The sequence below is a fragment of the Sinohyriopsis cumingii genome, chromosome 18 (genome assembly GCF_028554795.1).
Source record: "Sinohyriopsis cumingii isolate HCF-2022 chromosome 18, ASM2855479v2, whole genome shotgun sequence".
Classification (NCBI taxonomy): domain Eukaryota; kingdom Metazoa; phylum Mollusca; class Bivalvia; order Unionida; family Unionidae; genus Sinohyriopsis; species Sinohyriopsis cumingii.
In genome coordinates, this window is record NC_142978.1 from 27,162,988 (window position 1) to 27,188,566 (window position 25,579).

Sequence of the window (25,579 nt, forward strand, 5' to 3'; positions counted from 1 at the left end):
CATAACAATCATTGAGTCCAAGTTTGACAAATGAGCATTTATAATATGGGCTATCTAGAGGACCCAAAATGGCAGATTCGCAGTGTTCATCTATAGATGACGATTTAGTTTGACAAATACTGGCTGATCATATTAATGAAGGCAATTTAATTTAAAAGTTGGGAAGTATATCAGATTATAGGAGTTCGGAAAGTGTTAAGGAGATACCAGTGAGTGATTTGGAACCAAAAAATGGCGTTAATTTTGAATCTGATCTACATGATGGTTGGACCAAAACAGATGGCATGCCAATCAAACCCTCATTTTCTGCTGTATTTCAAAATTAAATGTAGAAAAGGCAGACAAACAAGCCAAATTAATATAGACATTTTAAAAGTAGTGTGCATTTTTTTTTTAAATGAACAGATTAAAGCAAATAACTAGAGACAACATCTTTTAAATATTTTGATTTCAGTAAGGGTCTTGGAAGAAAGAGAGATGGATATTTAAGTGTTTTGTAAATATTGAACTATGGCCATTTCCTCTTCCGCCTCATTTTTGTTCTCCCCCCGCCCCTTATTTCTGTGACAAGGTGGGGGGGTGTATTCCCCATTGTGATAAAATCCTAGGATCATCTTTGCTCTTCTGATGACCTTTAAATCTTTTTTAAAATCTAGACCTCTAGTTACTGATTGGAAGATACTAATCTCCTTCGAGAGGGTACTGGTGCCAGGACATGATACAGCAATGAAGTGATAGCAGTTAAGTGTTGCTGAACAAAAATTATTTTTACCTGCCCCCCCCCCGTACAGTTTTGTATTTAAGTTGCAGTTTGTTAAATTGCTATCTGATTTTGAAATTGTTTGGACCTTGAGGATACCAGCTATGTGTATAGTAATGTTAAATGCTTGCCATAAGGTGGTGTATATTGGGATATGATTTCCATTTGTTACCAGCTTGGTTTTTGCATATCTGCAGTTACCATACTTTGCAGATGGCTTGCATTTGATTTGAAGCAAGGATGAACCCTATCTTTTGGTGATCGAAAACTCGGGATCACAGTGATAAAGAAGAAAATGGTTTCCACACAATTACTAGACTTCTTCATAACCAAAGTTGGTGAATGGTTTGTACTTTGAATAAGAAAGAACCCTCTGAATTTTTGTGGTCAGAAGACCAATGTCGAGGTCAATGTGATTGAAAATCTACAGCCACCAAACCTGGTGTATGGCTTGCACTTTTCATGTGGAAGAAGCCTGTTGATTTTACTATCAAAAGATTAAGGTCATGGTCATTGTGACTAAAAGGAGGGAGAAACAAAATTCTGTATACCCGGTAAACATGTAAGTTATTTACATTGGGCACTATTAACAATTGGGCAGGTATATAATATGCATTTTACTGTACTTTTGGTTATGCATTTTCAGCTACTTTTTGTTTTTGGTTGATACATTTTAGTCTTGCCAAACTGTACTTCGGGGAATTCTCATAGACTAATTTTATTTGTTTTTCAGAGGTAAAGGAGGAACAGAAAAGCACGAGTACGAGGTTATGATAGATTTTTTCAAAGCAGTAGTTCCTACAGTAAGTAACAGTACAATAATTTATTCATGTTGGTTTTAGCTTTCCTTTTTGGTTGTCATGTTGTCCAGATTCTGTTGTCAGTTCATCTCTTAGAACATGTATTGCTACTTCTCCTAAACTGCTTGGATGTTTACCATGAAATTTTACATTCACATTCATCATAATGTCTAGTTTGTCCTAAATGAAAATGGCACTCCTCAAACATCAACTATGGCCACCACAGCAGTCAGCTTGAAAATCTTTTTATTGCTTCTGCTGCTGAATATCAACATGGCAATTTCACTGAAAGGCATCAAATGATATCTAGTTGGTCCCATATGACATTGGTGATGAGCTGATGTTTCAAATGGCCACCATGGAAGCCATATACAAATATTACTAATCTTCCACCTTTGGTTGGTTCTAAATGAAAACAATTCTGCTTGAATGTCTAAGATGGTCCCAACATCAGTTAACTTGAAAATGTAATTGCTACTACTTCTGAATGTTTTTGTGGGGTTTAACACCATTTTTCATCACACGATAGGCTATACATGGCAGCCAGTATTAATGGTGGAGGAAGAACCTAGGAAAACCCTGGAAAGAACCATCGACCCACGAGAAGCTACTGGCAAGCTTTCTCACATACCCACATTGGCTGAATCCGAGACTCGAACCAGCGCAGACATACGTGAGATGGCAGTGATCCGTAATGGTGAGCGCTTTAGACCACTCTGCCACTTGGAGCCACCACTTCTGAATGAATGATTATATCAGCATGGGATTTTTACAGAATGACTTCATATGGTGTTTAGTTTTGTCCTGAATGAAAATTTTGCCAGTTCAGCAGCTATATAGAAATTCCTATTACTCCCAAATGGAACATTCACGTAAAGACTAATTATGATATCAAGTTGGACCTGAATGAAAATGGGAAGTCATATTAACATGAGGTTTTCACCTGAAAAACCTTTTATGATGTACAGTTGGTCCAGAATAAAAGTTAAGCCAATCTTGCTCCACTATTGCCACCGAAGTGGCCATCTTGAAAATCTTGCAACAACTAAAGAATTGATGATCACAAATAAAACATGATATCTAGTTGGTTGTGAATAAAAAAAACAGTACAGTGCAGAAGTCTAATATGGCTGCCACAATGAATATATTGAAAATCCTTGTCACAAATTCTACTGAATGGTTGGTCATATTGCCATGGGGTTTACACCAGAAGTCTGCTAATGGTGTCTTGGTTTGTCTTAAATGAAATTGTGCTTAATATCTTGTTTAGTTGTGTCAGTAATCACTGATTTGAAAAATCTTGACATGAATATCAGAGGTGGTTTGACACTTGGTTGTTGTTGTTGACATAGAGATTAATGCCATTTTTTAGCACAAGATAGGCCATACATAACGGCCATTATAAATGGTGGAGGAAGAACTCGGGGGGTGGGTGTGACCCACAAAGAACCATTGACCCTTGAGAAGCTATCAGCAAGCTTTTTCACATGCCCACATTGGCCGAGCCCAAGACTTGAACCCACGTAGACAGGTGAGAAGGCAGTGATCCGTAACACTTTATAACACTCGGCCACTCGTGGGCCCCTTAAAACTTGGTACTTAATAGGGGTGAGTATTGCTAGGAAAAAATGTATTGCAATATGGTATGTCTGTATTGCGATACATATCAATACGTATTGGTCACCGATATCATTTATGACTGGAATAGTGATTTTACATATTTTGTACTGAAATAATGAGCAATTTCCTTGCATTTATTAAAATGTAAAGAAGAAAATGAAACCGTCTTGATTTTAATTCCACCAAAACACAGAGTAACTGTATTAATCACATCACTTGTTTAGAAAACAATAAATATATCAACATATGAAAACTTGTACAAGCAAGAAACAAAAATACTGGAAAATGGTTATAGAATTATTTTGCCTGATTAGAAAGTTTTCAGACCAAAATGATCAGAAGATGAAATTGCAGTTCAGTCATGACAAGCAAAACTGCATATGATCACAAATTATCACATTTTTGTAACTATCAAAATTAAACTAATAATATAAATTGATCATTGATGTAAACCATTGTTTTCATCTATAACTTGGCAACACTATCAGACTATAAATTTCTCTGATAAAAGAAAGAGCACAAAATATTTAATGCAACCAGATAAAACGAAGTCTTTTACAACTGGACAAAATTGGAAAATGTCAGCTTATTTAGCTGTGTTTGAAACAGAGGATTAGGAAATTAACATTTTTCTAGAGAAACTTGTTTGTGTCCTAGCCCTGTTAAGTGAATCCATCAAAGTCCAGAGTTCATTGTGTTTACAAAGGAGACATTAAGGTATAGTCATGTTCTTCTTCAGAAATAGTAGCATATCAACATTCTCTGTACTGATTGCTGCCCTTTGGCTTGAAACAATATCTCCTGCACTACTGAAGACTTTCAGAAGGGGCATATGTTGCAGGTATGCAGAGCAACACTCTTGCATAACTGGATAACACAGGAAACTGATGTTGATGATCTTGCCACCATTGTACTGGGTTCTGGGCAAGAGGAATGGATTCCATGATCCTTGTAGCTCTCAATTTCTTCAGTTTTTCAAGAACAGTCTTAGTAATTTTCTTCACTTTCACAATATATATATCTCCAAAAATGGAAGCAAGACCAGCATTAGTTATCTTTGGAGAAAAAGAACTTGCATCTGTTAGAGCAATGCAAGCATCAGCAGATGTAGATAAGACAGAAACAGAGTCAACTTTAGCTAATGTGGATGAGTCAGAAGCACCTTCATCTGTCTTTATTTTTTCATTGGTGAGGTGTAGTTGAGCTGATATCCTCAGCTGACAAGGATGGTAATGCAGGAAGAGGTGAAATATCAGTAGCTGAATCCTGTTGGCATACCTGTTCAACATTCTTTGTCTGATTCTGTTTGTAAGAAGTGGATGCAGCCAGAGCCAAGTGGTTGAAGACTTCAAATTGATTGTTGTTAGTCAGAAAAGGGAGGTTTTTGAACCTGGGGTCCAGAGCAGTTGCTATCAAAATGAAATCCTTGTTTCCTTCATATCTAGTTGAAAGATCATTCACAGTAGTTGCTTTCATGTATTTCACCAATGTTGAATCATGACTGGATGGTGCCATAATGAGTGTAGTCAACAGTTGATTCTGCAGTGGAAGAATGATGGATATGGTGGGTGTTTCTTCTGTGCACAACACTGTTTTGAGTGTCCATAGTGGTTTCAAACACACCAATACTTCAGCATTGCTAATGTCAGTTTCCAACAAGGTACTGACACCTTTGTTCACACTGTGTACCTCTTTAATGGTTAGGGCAGCGTATACAGCTGGTTATATTTCCAGAAACCTTTTAATTATGTCAGCTGCAGAGTTCCATCGGGTACAAACATCTTGATTTATTTGTATTTTGGTAAGTTTAGGAGCTCAGTTTTGTCTCTGAGTATTCCTGCAGCATCTGCATTGCAGTGAAAGAAGCTGAAAATTTTTCTGGGCAGCTAAATTTAAAGTGTGTGCATAGCAACCAATATGTGGGTTACATCCTGCTTCCGATGCTGCGACAGCCATTGTCAGTTACCAGCACCTGAGACGCTTTAATCTGCACCTATTTGTTCATGTGAAGCGTCTGCATGATATAAATGTTGATTATATAACTTTTTTTAAAAAATGACATCCAGAAAGAGGTGTATGTTAAAGACAAAAAAGGAAAATAAGCTTCTAGAAAAGTGTTAATAATCAACACAGAAGAATAAAAAGGAATCTTCAGATTCTTGTGAATGAAAGCTGGAAAGGACACAATTGCGTTTATTGGACATTCATGCTAATTTGAATATGTTTCATTGTGGGAGATACGATTGCTGTTGTCATGTGAAATGGAAAAAGAATTTCCAAGAATTACATCAAGTTGAGAGATAGCAACAAGCCATTGAGTTGCATAGGGTTAGGAGATAAAGTTTGTGCAAACTGTACAAGTAGTAAATAAAGTCTACAGGTACTTTACAGTGTTTTCCATCTTTACAATAGCAGTTTTTGATATTTTGTTAAACCTTTCAGAAAACTGGTCAGTCTTAAGGAAAAAATCAACTGCCTTACTGAGACGGACTCGTCAGGGTTGGCAGGTCTGCATGTTTGATTTCAGTTTTGCACATATTACACATAGCGACAGTCTTGTCGATTGTAATGTTGCTAAACTCTCTTTTTTAAAAAGTGATACATTATTCCAAACAGAACTCTTTGCTCTTGGGTTCTTCACTAGCTCCATCAATAGACGCTGCCATTTTGGTAACTACGTTATGTCTATGATATTTTCAAAGCTAGTTTCGGACAGGTTAATGTTGGTGCAGGAAAAAAAAAACGGCATTAATATACTCATTTTGCGATAAGTCGTTTTGGGCATTTTGCGTTGCAATTTACCGGTAAATCAGTATAATGTTATACCCTTAGTACTTAATGGAAGAAATGGATGTTTCTTGAGTTCCTGCATATTCTTTTTGGACAGTAGAGCATCAGTACATTCAAGGAAATCATGTTTTTAAAGAAGAAATTATGTTAAGTTCAGTTTAGGATCACTTGAAATATCATATCTGTTTTATGGAGACAGGTGTTCACTTCATGCAGATTGTGAATCATGTTTGTTACCTTGTTTCAAATTAGTGTTCCAATAGATGCTTAAAAATTTTTTTGAACAATTAGAGCAAATTTATAATTACATCTTAGAAACTTGTGTTAAATAGATTACAAATCTTGAAGAAAGCAACAGTTTCAGATATCAACATAATTTTTTTCGAAATTTGCCCACACATTTCAGATTTCAAACAAGTTACCAATGAATTAATTTCCTATATCTATTACTGTTGTTTTAATTTTCAGAAAATTGCATCTAAAATTTCTCCAGTTGGCCTTGTAAAAATAAATAATATTAAACAGAAGTTTGGTTTACAGAATGTTTATATGTATGTGACTATTCTATTTTTCAGGAATCAAAGAAGACAATACAAGACAGATTTATATTTTTTGTTATAAAAAAGAAAGAGGAGGGACCTTTTTGGCCACAGTTGTTAAAAGAAGCAAAAAAGGTAAATACATACTTCAGTTTTCAAGACAGCATAAAGTTTTGCTGAAGTTTATTAATTGAAAAGAAACTAATTTAATGGTTGTGTATTTTTGTGTCTATTTATGACTTGTTTATATGATGATCAGTATTCAAAATTTGAGATGAAATTTCGTAAATAGTGCAGGTAATAAAGTGGGCTGCAGTGTGTGTGTGTGTGTATATATATATATATATACACTCCATTTTACCCAAAGTCTGATCAAAACTGCGAGAGTTGCAAATATAACTGATCACATAACTTGAATATTTTGATTACAGTAGCAGAACATACCTGTGACCTTCAAATATAAATGTAAATATTTTATGACTGCTGTATCTAAATCGCTATTTTAAATTATTTTCAGTTGAGTGCATGCATACTTTTTCCTGAACTCTGAATAAAGACTACAATACATATATAATGATTGAGGGTATTTTTCATTCTTCAGCAGGCTTGAATTTTGACAATGGAAACTGGTTCTTTGTAGAAACCTGTTATGAAAGACCACCTGTCTTGAGAGGCTGCTTTTTGTTGGCAAATAGAGTGGTCTCTAATGACAGGTTTTATTGTATCAGCAAACATGTAGTGGGGTCAAGAAGGTATACAGGCACTATCAGCTAAGGTGTACTAGGGTCCGAAATATGCATGGGTAATTTCAGCCAAAGTGAAGTTGGGTTATGGTGTGAGGGCAGTATTGGCTAAGGAGTGGTGGGATCAAGAGGGTATGCAGTTAAGATCAGCCATTATGTAGTCTGGTCAGTTGAGTGGGGTAAAGAATTTGTACAGTCTTAATCAGCTGTGGTGTAGTATGGTCAAGAAGATGTAAAAGCAAGATGAGCTATGGTGTACAGGCCAGATCAGCTTTGGTGACCAGCTGTGGTGTAGTGGGATCAAGGCATTATGGCAGCATCAGCTATGATGCGGTGGGGTCAAGAAGGTATATGAACAACATCAGCTAAAGTGCCTTGTGATGCAGAAGGTTCAAGGGCAGTATCATCCGTGGCAATAGTTCCCAACCTATTTTTGTTACGACTCTAAAATGGCCACCAACAATACCTACTAACCTGAAATGATTTATAAAAGCAAAAGAAAACTTTGTTCTAATGACCCTTCATGACCTTACTCTGAGAATCCCCCTGCAACCCTGGTTTGTGTCATGATCTGAGGCTGGGAACTACCTATCTAAGGTGTAGTTGGGTCAAAAAGGTGCAAGGACATATCACTTGTGGTGTAGTTAAGTCAAGAAGGTATGTTGGCAATATCAGCTAAGGTGTGGTGGGGTCAAGAAGGTGTAGGTGCAATTGGATCAAGAAGGTGGAAGAAGTGTTGACAGGAAGCAGACCAGGGAAGAACGTGGATGTTATGCTTGACTTTGAGTTCAGATCAGGTGGTAACCATGCTTTGTGATCCATCTGATTACAAGTCTGCAAACTAGCACTATGGCTTAGTTCACAAGATTTAGAATCTTTGTAATCGATCTTGTAATGGTCAAATCATAGAGTTGACAATGAGATTTATAATCCTTGTGATCTATCTTGTGATGGTCAAGTCACAGAGTTGACAAGAAGATTTAGAATCCTGTAAATATGTGGCAAAAGTCAAGTCAGAGTGGTACAGCATATTTTATTTAACTTTTCTCTTTTTGTATACTTGCAGGCACATTGGTTAAAAACAGACTTCAACAAATGGAAAGATGAAGATGACTCAGATGATGATGACAAAGACATGAACTTTGAAGATGTAAGTTACTTTTACTTACAGTAAATGTATGTATGTATGTATGGAAAATTCCATATAGCAACTTTAAGTATTGTATAAATATCATGGCCAGTAAAATTAACAAAATATATGGAATGAAAAGTACACAAACAAGCTTAGAAACATCAAACCTGTTTTTTAGAGTGGACTCATAAAAAATAAATCTGAGATGAAATGGTATCATGTACATGATATATACCTAACCTAACCAAAGAGTTTCTCCAGAAGGGCAAACCTCCGCCTGAGTGCATCCACTGAGAGTGTAACACGTTCTTGTTGAGTGAGCATCTTCCACCCTGTGAGATGAGGTATTTTATATATGAATGCTTCTGAAAAGCTAATTGATTTACCTCCTGAAAAATGTTTGATACTTTGTAAAAGAATGTGGTTTGTGTAACAATGTTGAAATTATATTTTAAAGATTTTTATCTATCTACCCTTTGCTTTTGTAATCCTTTTAAATAATTTTAGCATCTTTTCTTTCAAAGTAAATATTTATATAATTTGGAAGGCTTAACTGCTAGATTTTAACATGTGTTTCAGGGATCGTCCTAGGCCTCGCCAATGTCGCAAATTGCGATTTTTTTTCCTTATTGGTGACAAAATATCCCATCTGGCGATTTTTTGGGCAATAGACTTTTTGCTTATTTAATTTGTACATACAATCATAGATTTGGACTGGATAAATTAAAAGGGAGAACGAAAGGAAGCCACAAACTTGACTAAGCAATGCATTGGAATCAATCTGTCACACAAACAATCCTTTGTTCGTATTGACAGCCCCATCTTTACAGTGCATTGTTACATCATAATCTGCTTATGCTGACATCTGGGCTGAGTACTGTATGCTGTGATACAGTCAATCATGCTACCGAACTATACCTACAACTGACCGACTTCTGAAGATGCGAATAGAACAGATACAATTAATTGAATGGCTAAATCTTCTGTTGGTTTTTTTTTTTTTTTTTTACAAATACCAGTACAGTAGTTTTGCTGAACCTTCATAGAAAACTGATAACCTTTGAAGTACCGACTACTGTGTATAAATACAAAGCAAATGGAAAAAATCTCAATCACAATTATGTCTGTCGCTAGTGCAGCATTTTACTCATTGATCTTTTCCTTTTGCCATCAATCCGTGTTACGGCTGCCAAGACTTAAACTACAAAACAAGAAATAGCACAAAAAAAACAGCAACCAGTTTTGCATAATTAATAATAATTATTTATTTCTCAAAAATACAAGAGTGAAAGAATCTCTAAATTGGGTGTGAATTTATGCTTATATATACGGTCCAATATTGCCAGGTGTTGACTCATGTAAGTTTCATTCGTGGGAATGGAGATCCTATTTTGTTTGTTGAGAAAATTTATACAGTGTTCAGTGATCATTCTTGGGATTTAGGAAGCAATTCACTACAAGCTTTGTGAAACTAGCCATGGGGGGGGGGGGCTGCTGATAGACTACTGGTGTCACCTGTCAGCACTGTGGACTGTGAACGTGGATTCAGTAAGATGAACCTCATAAAAAGTGACATCAGAAATAAACTCTGCATCTCATCTCTCGAGAATTTTATGAGAATCAGCATGTACAGATGTGAAAAATTAGACTTTGAAACTGCATTCAACAAGTTGGCAGCCCTAAAATCGCGACGGATGTTCATGTAATACTTTGTAACATTTTGTTAATGCTTGTTGTAATTAAAGAATTAACTAACCCATCTTTTGTAATTTTCATTGCCTGTTACATTAATAGACTAAATTAACACTTGGAAAAATGTACACTACTTGTTCTGGCGACACTTTTTGAAAATTGGCAACAAAATATTGAGGTTGGCGATTTTTTGGGCGACAGCTTTTTAAAAGCCAGGACCATCCCTGGTGTTTCTCTTCGTATATTTGGAACATACCATACTTAGCTGAATAAACTGTGCATTGAAGTACAATATGCACACCAGTTTACCCAGATTGAGGTTAACAAAAGAAACAACCTTAGTTCTACCATACAGTATGCATGTGATGTAATGTATTTTGACAATTTTTCTCCATTTTCATAGTGTGACACTGGTTGGCTATTTTGGATAGTACCCTGGCCATTATTTGTTTCATGATGTTTGAATTGTTTACAATAAATCAATGCTTGACCGTTTCTCCAACTTTTCTGTCACTATGTGACATCCAATCAGGTCTATTATTTTTTTAAAGATATCGCAAAAGAAAGAATGAAGAAAAAGACAATATTGAAAGTATATCTTTACAGTGTTATAGTTAGTCCATAAAATAGCCATTTTAATCTCCTCAGATACATCAGATTCCTCTTAATCATTGTTGTGCTCTGTATGAATTCATCTGTCATTCTCATCTCACAAAATTCAGACACTTCTTTGATGTTGAATCCCTCCTGGATCCTCTGTTCCCATGTGCTTCCTGCATATTAGTGATGGTTAACTCATTTTTGGCAGTGTGTATAACCTTTTTACATGGCCATGTTGATATTTTGACCACAGTTGTTCAGATTCAAGGTCCAACACAAGGTACTGTGTAAAAGTTCAGGTCCAATACTTACACTTATTTGTAGCATCATGATCATTCTGAAATATATGACAGTGTCCAGGCTAGAATTTTCCAAGACATACATCATAATTGTACTTGACACCTCAAAGTGTTATGCAGCACTGTTTACCATTAGAAACACCATGCCAGGTCAGTTCAGCACATTAATCAATGTATTTTATGAAAGAAGTATCAAATACAGTTATTTAAAAATAAATTAACCCAAAAAACTGTAAATTTTCAAAAGAAAATTCAATTAATTGCAAAGTTTTTGTTTTGTGTGAATTTGCTTCTTCCAGAGCTTATTGTGTTGTAACTGACAGGCAAGTGTGTGCACAGGAAGGCCCCCATGGACACCACTACCCTCATCTGTTTATTATACGATGGGTGTGCACACATGTATGTGCAGTTTGTTGTCTTTGAACTGACCACTGTACATGTGGTCATTATAAGAGTACATCAAATGAACAACTTTAGCTTTCATTATTGTGTTTGTTTCCGAGTGTAGCCAAATAAGTAGTGCATATGACCTCAAAATCAAGACCCATCAAAACTTTGACAAAATGCCATTCACAAATTTGGCCAAGTATTTTCAGGTTAAACAGCAAGGTGATGAAGATTGTAATGAGATTCAGAAGAGGGCTAAAGTTGCTAGTTTTGATGGAACAGTAGCCAAGTGTAAGAAAATGCGTTATGCCTAGCTTAGTGTTTGGAAAAAGAGCTTTCCTTGGATTGACAAAATTCAGTCTCACTCTGATCGATGGACAACCAGAGCTATATAGTGAGGTAAAGAATTTGGAAAATTAAACTTATTGGCAACCACTGGTTCATCTAATCTGGGAGGAGACTGCAGGTTTTGCTGGTGGGACTCTTGTTTTTCCCAAAAAAAGGAGTCCTGAACTCCTAGTTTTAAAATCCTAGCAATACTCTGATGACCATTGTTCACAGATCGCCTAAAGGCTATGGATCCCTGATGTTCATCACAGTGCAGTCATTGTCAGCGAGGAATCAATCCTTGCCCACTTCCATTTTAGGGAAAATACCTGAGAGCATCTTATATATTTGTTTAGGAATGAGCAGCATTTACTCAAGGTCATTGTCCATGTTAAGAAAATAAAGCAATTCACACCTTTCTGAGAGGGAAGAGGAGTGATCTTAATTCAGTAAACCTGATGTGGGCTTGTCCATCAGATTTTTGTTGGACTGGTCTTTGAACAGGCGCAAGACACTGAACACCTATCACTCTGGGGACGGGGCTCAGGTCAATACCCCTACAGTCCTATGTTACCATTTAATCCTTATGGTGTTAGGCTGTGTGTGTGTGTGTGGGTTAGATTGATATTCCTACTTATTCCCTTTGATTTCATTTAATCCCTGCGGGATGTGGGGAAAATACTTTCTGGGAAGTGGATCTTCATTTCCCATCATTGTGCTGTGTACTTCCTTGATTTTATAGTCGGATGGACATAAGAGATCAATTTCCTGCGTCATTGTCTCCAGCATGGTCCAGGAAAATGAGGGGGGCTGAAACTCATCTGGAATGTCTAGAATGGATAAGTGATCAACTGTTTTTTTGAAAGTTGGCAAATAGGGTTAGGGTTATTTGCCAGTCACGTACTTGATCATATTTAAATTTTTGAACGTCGATTGAAATGCTTATTATACTTTATGCAGTAACCAATTGAGGCTTTTCAACAACAAATTCCAGACACCACCAGTAAGATGCTGCAGTTAATTTCTTATGAGCTGCTTCCAGTATAAATGTTTCCTCATCTCAGCTATTTAACACAATAGACACTCTGGAAAACTTATCTGTTGAATGACAGCCAGGGGATATGTAATGTATATACTCAATTTTGCAGCGCTGAACACCGATAATCTGTACATGCCAGTGACTTCCGCTGTATGTCTGATAGTATTATTTTGTTGTGACAATGTCGAAAATACCGATGACACTGTTTATGCTATATTGACAAACTGTTTGTGGTTTGCTGAAATTTCAAAGGAAACAGATTACCTTTGAAGCACTGATTGTTATGAAAACATACTCAGCAAATGGAGAAGAAAAAAAATCAGTCTCAGTCATGCAGTACAGTTATTTGATGTTACCACCACAATAAGAAATGAGCATTTGCTTTGTTGTCCAAAGCTGTCTTTTAGCGGTGACTTTAATAACGCATGCATCCTTTATCAAAGAAAGCCAAGCACAATCTTTCAGTAAAAACAAAGAAGTTTTCATCAAAGGAAGTCTGTACCAAACTTAAATGAAAGTGATGGAATCTGATGGATTTTTTCATTTTCCAACATGACTGGAACACATTAACTGTGTCGTGAAAGTTTTCTTTTTGTAGGGAAAGAGTTTATGCTTCTGAACGCTACCAGCGCAAACTAACTTTTACCGACTTGGGACGTACTGAAAAGTAAATGTGCTTCGTCATTCGTTACATGATTGTGCTATAATTTTCCACTGAATTCAGACCTGTGACAAAATGATTGAATATTTTCAAGCTCTGTGTGTGCATATTTTCAAAGGAATCACTTGTATTGTGGTATCAGTGTACATGATGAGGTTTGCAGGTGAGTACACTGTGTTGATACTATTCATGCTATACATTAGACATGTATATATAAACAGTATTCACGTATATGTACCAATTCGTGGTTCTCTAAATAAAGTAAACTTTTATATATGTCTTCTGTTTTCACTACAGGTGTATTTCTCATTTAATATGCATTGATTTAAGATGGTAACTGTGCCATTGAAGCACGTATTTTACCACCCACATTTATTACCTACACCCCCTCCCAGCAATTTTGTTTTGGTACATGCATAATTTTCTTCAGCCAACTGACCTAGTTGCTAATAACACGGTTCGGTCTATAATGCAGTCAGGATCTATAGTTCCCAACTACCGTGTTATAGCAGGGTCACACTGTATTAAGTTGTAAGCTCAGTTGATGCAGCTGGGTTTCAGATACAATTGTCATGCAGCCGAGATTTGGCTAAAAAGGTGGTAAAAACAAAAACCTCAAGTTAAAGTTATTTGTTTACATAGGGGTATAAATGAAGTAATGACTTGTGAATATAACTCGGTGCCCTTTTTTTTCTTGGAAAGCTGGACAGAACACTTGAGACATTAGCTCAGATTTGGATATGAGTTTGGATTAGGGCTCATTTACATCAGGTTGGTACATATTTTTGTCCCTTTAGGCTCGTAACAATACCTTGTATTCTTCTTGCAGATAATTCATTGTCTAAAGAATTGTTGTTTTCTATTTTGCAGATGATGAATAGCATGGGAGGAATGGATGGTGCAGATAATGCAGTGAGTATTAAAATACATAGCAAGGGACTCTGACATAAAGAAATGAAACAGTATATTCCTTGGGACGTGCATGTAAAACCTTGATCACTCCGAGTAACAGTCCCACAAGTTTGCATATTCTATGGACTTCAAAATGCATAAGTTTATTTTTTAATGGATTGGAATTACACAAAGCAATTTAACTGCCAACATTTAGTCAAAAGTTCTTAGTGTATTGATCCTGTCCTAAGGCCCAGACCATGTTGTACGATAGCGTTCTCAATCAGTATAAACTATGCTTTTGTTTTGATTATGTTTTGTTTTTATTTAACACATTGGCTATATGATGCCAACGAAATGGAAACCAAGTACTTTTTCCCAAGGACACATGGAGGCTGACAACCCATGGATTATGATTCGGATGCTCTACCAACTGACACTGCTCCTTTGGCATAGTGGTTGGAGCATCCGCCTTGGATGTGGAGGTCATGGGTTCAATCCCCAGCCAATTCATACCATAGACTTATAAACATGGTCCTAACAGCTGCTCAGCATTAAGAGGTTAGTGTTAGGACTGCTTAGCCCTGTGTCAAGATAATGTTACTGGGTGGAATATAATGCTAAATGTCTGCAGCATGATGCCCCTGTGCTAGACATCACTGTAAACTACCACACTGCAGACGTCATAGTGATATGACCGAAAAATTGTTAAAACTGTGTTAAAAATCCAAATCACACACATACACTACCAACTGAGCTACATTGTCTCATGTTTTCACTTCAAGCACCAAATGTTCAGTGTACATTTCAAAATGATAGTATTTTATCACTGAGATCATTCACACAAACAGAGTCATATAATCAAATACTCCCTGAACCAGTATTTGTCACTAATCTGCTTGACATATTACAAGAAATGTGATTAACACTTTGATGATTAAGATTCTGTCTGGTATAATAAGTGTGTTTCTTACAGTTTTAAAAGAAATACTCCATCAAATTTAGACACAATTCTAATGTTCATAATAAAGGACCTGTTACATTTTAATCTAGAGCTCAGGGCTTCATATTTAAGGAAATTATTATTAAATTTGCACCTTTAAATTTACTGCATCACAACCCAATTTGACAATTACATGACAGATGATGGACAGTGTAAGACGAAAATCTTATTTGTTGTTCATGAGCAGTACCAAACAGTGAAAGCTTTTGTTCAGTTATATCATGTGATGGAATCAATTAATAAAATTTGTTCAGTTGTAAACAAAGCACTAACTTGTACACATAAAAGTCTATATTATAACATTATAACATTATATTTGTAGATGAAAGACCTTTTATGTTATTCTTCTAATAATACTTAGAAATTTCCTTTTGAAAGTACATCTCAGAAAGCTTAAAAAGTTCCTTAAAACATGTTTCAGGTATAAACAACATGTCATGTGATGTTCTGATTTGATGGGATTATTGTACCATTACCCAAATTAGAAATGGATGTCCCTGAACATTTCAGAAAATATATCTTTGTCTGGTTCTAATAAATAATTGATGGTTGTTGTAGGGTTTAACACCATTTTTCAGCACACAATAGGCTATACATGGCGCCAGTATTAATGGTGGAGGAAGAAACCGGGAAAACTCTGGAAAGAACCACAGACCAATGAGAAGCTACTGGCAAGCTTTCTCACATACCCACATTGGCTGAAACTGAGACTCGAACCCACACAGACAGAGGTGAGATGGCAGTGATCAATAACGGAGAGTGCATTAGACCACTCAGCCACTCGGGGCCCCTCAAATAATTGATGGTTATTATGAATCAATAATCAATTCATTCTCCAAATACTTGATATCACCCAAATGACATGCACTGTTCTAGTTTAAAGACCTCTTCATCCTGGGACCTGGACAATTTTCTACAGCCAGCATGGAATTGGAGTGGTGAGATACATACACAGAGCAAGCAAGGTTCTGTATTTGTATTCATCATAAAAATGAATAAAACTGAAATATCACTATAACTCGATGGTCATAGTCCACAAAGCCATTGTGATATGTAGTATATCTTGCAACAGTGCGACAAGTCAGTTAAATGACAAAAATGATCCATACATATCTCTTGGGCCTTACAAATTGGAGGCCCTGGATGGCAGAGTGGTCTAAGGCACTTGCCTTTGCTGATCACCTATGAGTGCATGGGTTCAAGTTTTGGCTCAGCAAAACGTACGTATGCAGAGGTGCAAGGATGCACAAATGTCGGAATGGCATGAAATTTATGCAAATTGGCACACTTACAGAACAATGATGCATGTGCATATTAGTTTCAAAGCCATCAATATAAAAGTGTACTCTGAGGTAAACAATTTTTATTTCACTGTTAACGATTAAAATGCTTGTTGCGACCAAAGTCATGCTGCCATTAGAGGCATCATAGCACTTGTTGTGAAATCTGTCTCTTAAGTAGGCAACTGTTTACACATCTGGATTCTTTGGCATGAGTGATTGTTAAAATAAATTTGATTGGCACATTGGGCCCTGGAACAAGCATCTTGTCATAGTGTGAATTTTGCAACAAGGAAATTTTACCAATGCATGTTCAAAATGATGTTGAACATGAGTCCCATGTACATGCTGGTTTGACACAGACAGGAGGGGAGCTGTCCACTTAAAACTTGTCAGCATAACTGTATATGCGACAAAACTTGCCACTAGCTTCCAGTGGGTTTGTGGGTTTTTTCCAGGTTTTCCTGGGGGGATTTGTCCACCAAAATGTACTAGCTGCCAAAAAAAATGGCATTAAACCTAGAGATTAAACCTACAGTATGAATAGTTGAACTTTCAAAACGTGTAATCACAGTATGACCTCTCTGTGTCCATAACATTGGATCCTTTCCATAATTCCACCAAAAAGGTTTGCAAAGTTGCATACAATTCAGATTTCAGCACATATCCAGAACTGTCATGAATTCAGTGTAAAAAATAATAAGGAATTTAAAGAACAATTATGGTACAGTATGTATGCACATTTAGGTGTTGTAGTCATAGGGTGATGTCTATAAATTGTAAATAGTGAGATTCCTCATGAATATGAATATTGTAATACCTTTGACTACAGCATAAATCCATTTTTAATGAACAGTCTTTTTCTTTAGAAAAGGACAATAATAACTTGGTGACTGATTGCATGACGATTGAAACATGGCTGAGCCACATGCACATGATAGCAGCTTTCATTATTTTAATGTTTTTATTAAGCGCTGGTTGATAATTTCAGCAACCTTAAGTTGTGAGGCTGACATTGAAGATGGCAATCACTTGATAAGGCAGATAAATTAATTGATTTATAAATTCTGGTGTGAAAGGTTTTCAACCAACACCTTGTTTGGTGCTTGGTTGTGTATTCGGATTGACTGAGCAAACACCTATTGTTTTTACCTGGCAGTGATTATATTATAAGCAGGATGCATTGTTGACAAAAACAAAGATTTAATGGCTTCATTGTTGATGGTTCAGTAATAGATTAACAATCATCAACCTTTTAAAGATTGGGCAGTCACAAATTGAAACTTGTAACATGATCTTTATTTATATAAATAACAAAGCAGTAATAAGACATTTTGTTTCTTCTACAATACAAAATATTGCCAAATTATTAGACTAAACTGTTTATTTTGGCATTGAAACTGTAATTCTTTATTAAAAAAAATGTGTGAAGTTCTGAGATGATGATAGCCACAGCATGATTGTGTTAATCAAAATGAATGTTATAAGAATGCATGTTATAGCAGGATTGCACTGTAAATGTAATACATTTGCAGATAAACCTGAGCTCAGAAGCTGAAAAGTATTCTCCATCGGCATGCTCATATGTTGACATATAAATAGTTTTCCATACAGCGTGACATTTGCCTATGACTGATTCTGAGATGCTGAATATGACTTGTGCATTCTCCTACGTGTACCTCTTAAGAAGAAACTAACTGAGGCAACCATGTTATCCTAGGATGCATCCTGTGCTGATGTTCCAACTAAGAAGTTCTTTTATGTTTTAAAAGAGTGTAAATTTATATTTTAAAGAAATTGTCTTTACATTTTAAGGATTTTACCTTCCATTTGGTAACCTACACATACTTGGCATTATACCCCATAAATACATACATGATCACTTATTTTGTCTTTTACAGACTGAGAATTTGGATGATAGTGATGATGAAGGTAGGTTGTGCTTTTATGTATACAGACTCTCTTTTGTCAATCTGTCAAGATCTATTCACCTTTGCATTCTTCCACCTATCCTTCATAAATACATATGAAATTTACATTTATCAATGATTTAAAATTATGTTTTTTTAAAGGTATTTTAAAGAACAAACATAAAAGCATTTAACATTATCATTAGCATTATCCCATATCTGAACACGTCTCAGAAACTTGTTGAACCTAACAAAATTTATTACGTGTAGAAGTGGGTGGTGTTTAACATAATTTATTACGTGTAGAAGTGAGTGGTGTTTAACATAATTTATTACGTGTAGAAGTGGGTGGTGTTTAACATAATTTATTACATGTAGAAGTGGGTGGTGTTTAACATAATTTATTACGTGTAGAAGTGGGTGATGTTCACTTGTCATAGCATGTAATAAAATTATGGAAATAAAAGAGATTACATTTTAATTCAGTTATATCAGTGTATCCTGTTTTGCAGAACTTCATCGAGATTTGCCATGAAGGATTGTAATATACCTTATAATAGCAGTATACATTACCTGCAGTTATTGCATTATCGGTTTTACTTGGTTCCAGATAGTAATTGGAGGTCTAGAATAAACAAAACTACATATTCCCAGTCTGATACATTTGTCCACTTTTGACATTTGGAATACCATATTCCTTTTCCTTTGACAATGTGCCATTATATACAGTGGTCCCCCTCATGAATGGTACCCATGACGAGCAGCCACCCACTTTTTGTGGCCAGAATCCCTTGGCACCAACGAGTTTGTGTTCAAAAGTACCCTTCAAGAAAGGCCAGCATATTAGTACAGAATTGCAAAATTTAACTCTCACAAATGGCCACCTTTTATTTTAATACGTGTCCAGAACCAGTATTGAATGCAAATGGTATGGAAAGGAATCTGATTATCTTTACCGCTGTCTCTTTCCCAATGTCACATCTTTGTTACTGAAATAAGTGTTGGCTAAATTACATATACCACTTAGATTAATATTGTATCATTAAAGCCGACGTTTACAGGAAGTGGGGTCAAGAATGTTGTGATCAAATTTTGGGCTTCACACAGCGGTTGCCAATTAACTTGAGATTGTAAAACTGGTAATTGATGTGGATTGTTGTTACAGAACAAAAGGGGTACCTGCATTGCCTGTTACCCAAAGTTGATATAAGGGTTTAAACATTTAACTGGCTTGTATTGTTGCTGGAAACCAGAGACCATTCCACCAATTATAATCAAGGAGAAATATTTAAACTACAGCTTGTTAAGATTGTATACAGGTAATGTGTTGACATTAAATTTAGCTTTAAGCTGAAAGTCAGAATTAAAAATGGATCATTGTATGACTAGTAATGTTTGTTTTGAATTATGACCTGTATTATCAGCATTCTTTAATGAAAGATATGCAAGTATTGTGAATATATGATAAATTTTGCTTAATCTCAGTTTTGAGACAGTTATTAAGCACAATATTTCATTGCTGTCAGTCAAATATATCCTTTCAGCGTTAATATATTTTTTATTAACTTGCTCAAAAATAATAGTGATATGTAAGTGTCACAATATAGTCAAAAATGTTAGTCTTATAAAAGTAGATGGCTATAATGTTAAAGGGTTAATGATATTCTGCACTGGAATATCTTATGATAAGTGGCTAACACATTAATTTTCAGAAAAAATGTCCTGCAAAAGCCATTAGTTATTTGGCCAAGCATATATATATATATATATATATATATATATATATATATATATATAATGCCATATCATTAATATACCATGACATGAATACAATTTTCGTTAAAAGGAAATGAGGATTGCCGAGTTTCCTGTTAATGAAAATTTTTATGATTGGTATATGAAAGATACAGCATACATACTATACATATAGTTTATTTACATTGCATACAGATGTACATATTTCTAACAGATAAGATTGACTGCAGGTGACTTTGTATTGATGGATTTAATCACATCCCTGACCAGTCAATCTGCTACAAAATGTATTTTTTTAATATATTTTGCAGCTAATCTAAATCCTCTCTGCAAATTGACAAGTTGCTTCTTTTTGTTTTAATCTTCTGTTTTCATTCATATTGATAATAAATATAAGACATACATAAGAATTAAACATGAAAGATGGTTTAAGTGAAGAAAGAGTACTACAAACAAAGCATGGTTAGGTTCTTGAACACTGAACATGTAGCCATTCACTTGCTGGAAGGATATTCAAATGAATAGTAAATATAAACTAAGCAAAATGATGAACCAATGAGAGGTAATTGAAACATTTAAATATATTTACATTTAATCTGAATCATTATTACAATTTAACATTGCTTGGACAAACCATGCAGCTATTTCTAACCTCCATTTCTATTTTCCCCCCTTTTCATTGGTCCTTTTGTAAATGTTGCCATCATTAATATGCACAGTACAGAGACATTTTCTCATGACATGGGTGAAAGTCTGCTGTGCTTTTTTTTTGATGCATTCTTCCTATGATGGTCCAGAGTGAGAGATGTGGTGGTGGAGGGGAGACTTAACTGGAAAGGCATTTTTTAAAAATTGTCCATCCCTGTTTCTTTGTCGGTCAGTTAGTCTCTTGCCTCACCAGTTAACACTGAGAGGGGGGAGTGGCCTTTGGACATTTAATATTAAATAATCAATTTTTAGAACCTTAATAATAGGTTTATATAATAGGGTGGAAAAACGAATAGCATTAAATAGGTTACAATATATGTTGCCTCTAAAGAAATGTACTATACAGTCTTGACAGGCTATTACAACTTTGTATCGTTGGTATTGTGAACACTATTTAAATCCCATGGAACATGTACACCTAACCGTTAAGATGACCCAGGTTATTGTAGATTACATACTGTAATGTTAATTTCAAGGTTATCATCAGGCCCAAATTATTTTTCCCTCTCACTTCACAGATTTCCCCATGTTTTGTCCCTTATGCATGTGAGGGAGAGAGAGATTGAGAAATGAAAGGAATACAGATAAGATTTAAATTACAAAACAGAAATGAATCTTTTTATCTAACTTTTCTTATGCTGGAAATTCATCACATATTTAGAGAGTACTGAAGCCATTGCGTGCTGATGTGCAAAGTTTATATATGCATATTAATGCACCAACAGTATTAGGGCATCAAAAATGCTTTATGCCAGCACTTTAAAAGCCATGTTACTTATAATGTGGTACACACGCACGCACACACACACATCCTCATGCTGACTGCATTAGGTACTGAACCATGGTATAGTGAGAACCACTGTATAGTAAGGACAACACAAATACCAGATCATATTGTAATACATATAAAATACATTTTGGTCATGGGATCCATAGTGGTACCGAGTTATACCTGGAATCATGTTATAACAAAGCACATTATACATATACATATATATATATATATATATATATATATATATATATATATATATATATATATATATATATATATATATATATATATATATATATATAAAATTGAGGCCAATGAATTATATTTAAAAAATGTGTAATCACAAAGTAATTGTGTTAATTAAAGCAGATATTTTATGGTGCCAGCATGCTAAATTGACTGATTCTGAAATAATTTAATGTATCACACGCAAACAAATTTTTTACAGCATTTTCTTGATTCGTATATTTCTATCCTGAAAAGCTAGTATATTTCATGTTTTATATAAACTCGGCACACATTGTTTTTTATCTTTCCAGATCTGCCTGATTTAGAATGAAAAGTTGATCATTCGAATGTCTGTTCCTTTTGAGTTTTAAGTACGAAGTCTGGAGCTAGATCACTCACATAAGATGGAGATTGTGTCCATATTGGACAGCTTACTTAGGCCATCAAGTTCTACACATACATAGATACACACATAACTAATGTTTCTTTTTACCCAAACTACAGTACTGGGTCAAAAGTAAGTAGCCACTTGTCTTGATGTCATAGGAGGAAAAATAATGCCATTGCTGTTTCATAGCAATCTGCTGACCAAAATAATGAAGAAACTGGTGTTTATATATCAAATACTTGATAACTAAACCCAGGACGCCTTTCACAGCTTGCAGTTGCTTTGATACGGAGTTAAAATGCTTAGAAGGAATGAATTAGATCATCCCTTGATTTTAGTTCATATGGTATCTTTTCATTTATTTTTTTGGTCTGGCATATTCTCAAAAATATTGATTCATGGTGTCTATGATGGCCAGGTTAAGGATTCATTGATTTATCAGTTTTTCACTGTTTTGTCTTCCTTGAAGCCTGGGCAGGACAGTTCTTGTCCTCAAGGTCCTCTCTCCATTTGGATTTCTTTGTGCAAAGTATTGGCCACAAATTTTCATCAGTGATGTTGATGTATTATTTGTTGATACTGCCATCATTCGAGGTCAGATTTTCAAAACTGTTGCAGGTGATAGCCTTCTTTCACAAGATTGCTGGAATATGTGCACTGTGCAGACCTAATCACTCTCATTATATTCTTTATCATGGTTTCCTCTAAAAAATTAATTTTCTCCAAAATGACTGTTCATCACTAAAAGTTAAATTTGACCACTGGTTTTGGACTGTCCAGGTGTGCTACTTTACTCCTCGAGACAGGCACATGATGCATGATTCTGCAGAGAAATCACCGTTTGCTTAGTTTCCATACTTTCTGTGTATCTTCTGAATCATAAACTAAGTCATGTGACGGTACTTATAGAAAAATTTACTTGCAAAGCAACACTCCAGTCCTTAATAAATTTTGTCAATGATTGTCCATGACTGTGATGAACAAGATTAGAAAGTGCATGATCACGACTTTTGCTAATGAGCTGGGAACTTGTTTTCATTTTCTGTTTACCCCATTTTGTAATCTCTTTTTAAAAAATTACGAATTGTAGAACATATTTAATTTCTGACATTTTTTGCCAATAAATTTGTTCTAACTGGTCATTTGTTTCTGTCACTTTCATGCTGTGAGGTGCTGTTTTATTTACATCATCAGAGAGGACTGATAATAAAGCATGCTTCAAATGTACAGATTCATACTACTGTACAGTTCATTAGTGCACTCAGATAAAGTCAAGCAGACAGAATAATTCATATCCACACAGTGGCCTTTGAAATCTTATTTTGCTAAATGACATCAGCTTTTCTTTCTCTGGTGGCTACTTTTTTTTAACCTGAGGGCTGTGCCATTAAAATATACATGGCACCCAGGGAAGGCAGTTTTTAAAAAAAAAGATTATATGCCAGGATACATTGATTTCACAGAGTTCATATTAAAATGATAAGAAAATTGTAAATTGCATCTATGGGTGAGTACATCACTTTAAAAGTGCCTTCCCTGGGTTCCAATGTATTGTTTAATGGAACTGCCCTGATACTGTAGGTGACCATTTCAGATTCATTTTGAGGTCTTGTTCCTGTATAATGATTGTCCTGCTGCTATGCAGAAAAACAAGCCTTGCACCCTATTTGTCTTTTTTTCTCACTTTCATTCCATAGTTTCTTTATGATTTGCACACTAATGGAACAGGAAATGTGAGTTATTTCCCTTGAAATTGAATGGTAATTCTATTTATTTGTCAGAAAAGCATCATGTAACAAGAACAAAATTTGATTGAAGTTCAAAGTATACTTATTAGTTTCATTCCCTGCCCCCAGCAGCACCACCAAAATGCAGATCAGAAATTTGGAAAAAAATTGCCTTGCAAATAAGAAGCTTCAGTTTGATAGTTTTTGTTAAATGATGTAATGTAGTCTATCTGACAATCTCTAACCAAGTCTGTTTTTTTTGCACAATAACTTGAGCTGTCTACAATTTATTTTCCAAACTTTGTAGGTCGCTTTATCCTTATCAATTTTAGGTCTGATATGTCAATAGTTAATGTCACAGAATCAAGGATAAAAGGGTTTCCTCACAATAATGCGAGTTCTTCACCACCTACAGTTACTTTGTAGAGAGCTTGCACTTAGCATTAGGAATAACATGTTGATTTTGAAGTCCAAAGGTAAAGGATACTGAATACAAAAATCCTTTCCACACAGCACAATATCTACGTGACATACCTCAGCAAAACTTTTTGGATGGCTTGCAATTCATGTAGGGCAGAAGTCTATGGATTTCAGGGTCAAATGGAATAAAGATCAAGGTCTCTGCAATGAAATTTCAGTTGTCTACATAGATGACTGTTACACAGGGGGCAGATGCATAATGTGCCTTTCACACTACTCCTGTTTTAAGGTTAAAGATTTAAAATCATTTTAAACAAAATTCAGAAAGAAAATCAAACTGCAAATATATTTCCAATCATACTTTCCACTGCAAAGAACTTATGCTTATCAAGATTGCATTTCATATGTTCACCACAGATAGTATGAATTTTTTAAAATTATATTTATAAAAGAGACTAAATGGGCAAGTTATTGAGAGGTCTAAAATACTTATGTTTTAGAAGTAAAATTCAGATCAGTATTTCCATCCATTTCTAACCTAGCTTGCTCAGTAACCTGGCCCATCTGAAAACGGCTTTGTACCCTGACCTCTGCAGACTGACAAAAGGTTTGTGGTCTCAATAATGCCATGATTTAGTACTATCAAACCCTGATACACTGACTGCCTGTAAAAAAACGGCCAACAATTTTAGTCCTGCCAGTGGTTGGTTTCTGGAAGTTACACTGCATCTAACTTTCTGTGGGGAAAAGAAATACAAAATAAAGTACTTTAAAAAAGCTTGATGACACTACATCTTGGAAAAATCATGATCTTTCAAGTCCTGTAATTTTAGCCCAAAACCTTGAATGAAGACAGTTTTCTCCGATTTTAGCCTAAACATATTGAAGTTCAGAGTGTAGTGATCTGTGTTCTGATATGTATTAAAAAAGGCTGTATTTGATACTTTTCATGTTTTGTCACTGTCATTTGTTTATAATCTTGAGAACAAATAAATAATTTCAACATTTTTGTGTCTAATTTCCCTTTTTGTTATGTTTCAAACGAGATTTAATTCTATACTCCTTGAATCTTAACATTTCAGTAATATACAGCAATAGTTTGGTC

The 25,579-nt window shown here is 35.3% G+C and overlaps 1 protein-coding gene across 1 annotated transcript in view; it reads left to right on the top strand.

The window, feature by feature from the left end:
• The window catches only part of LOC149776269 (uncharacterized), a 36,948-nt gene extending 11,467 nt beyond the window's left edge, over window positions 1-25,481 (top strand). The window contains exons 3-8 of the mRNA XM_089942703.1: window positions 1,494-1,563; window positions 6,546-6,644; window positions 8,319-8,402; window positions 14,260-14,301; window positions 18,465-18,495; window positions 22,251-25,481. Coding sequence (XP_089798829.1) covers window positions 1,494-1,563; window positions 6,546-6,644; window positions 8,319-8,402; window positions 14,260-14,301; window positions 18,465-18,495; window positions 22,251-22,270 — 346 coding nt within the window. The 3' untranslated portion in view covers window positions 22,271-25,481. The remainder of the gene's footprint in view (window positions 1-1,493; window positions 1,564-6,545; window positions 6,645-8,318; window positions 8,403-14,259; window positions 14,302-18,464; window positions 18,496-22,250) is intronic.
• Window positions 25,482-25,579: the final 98 nt, after the last annotated feature.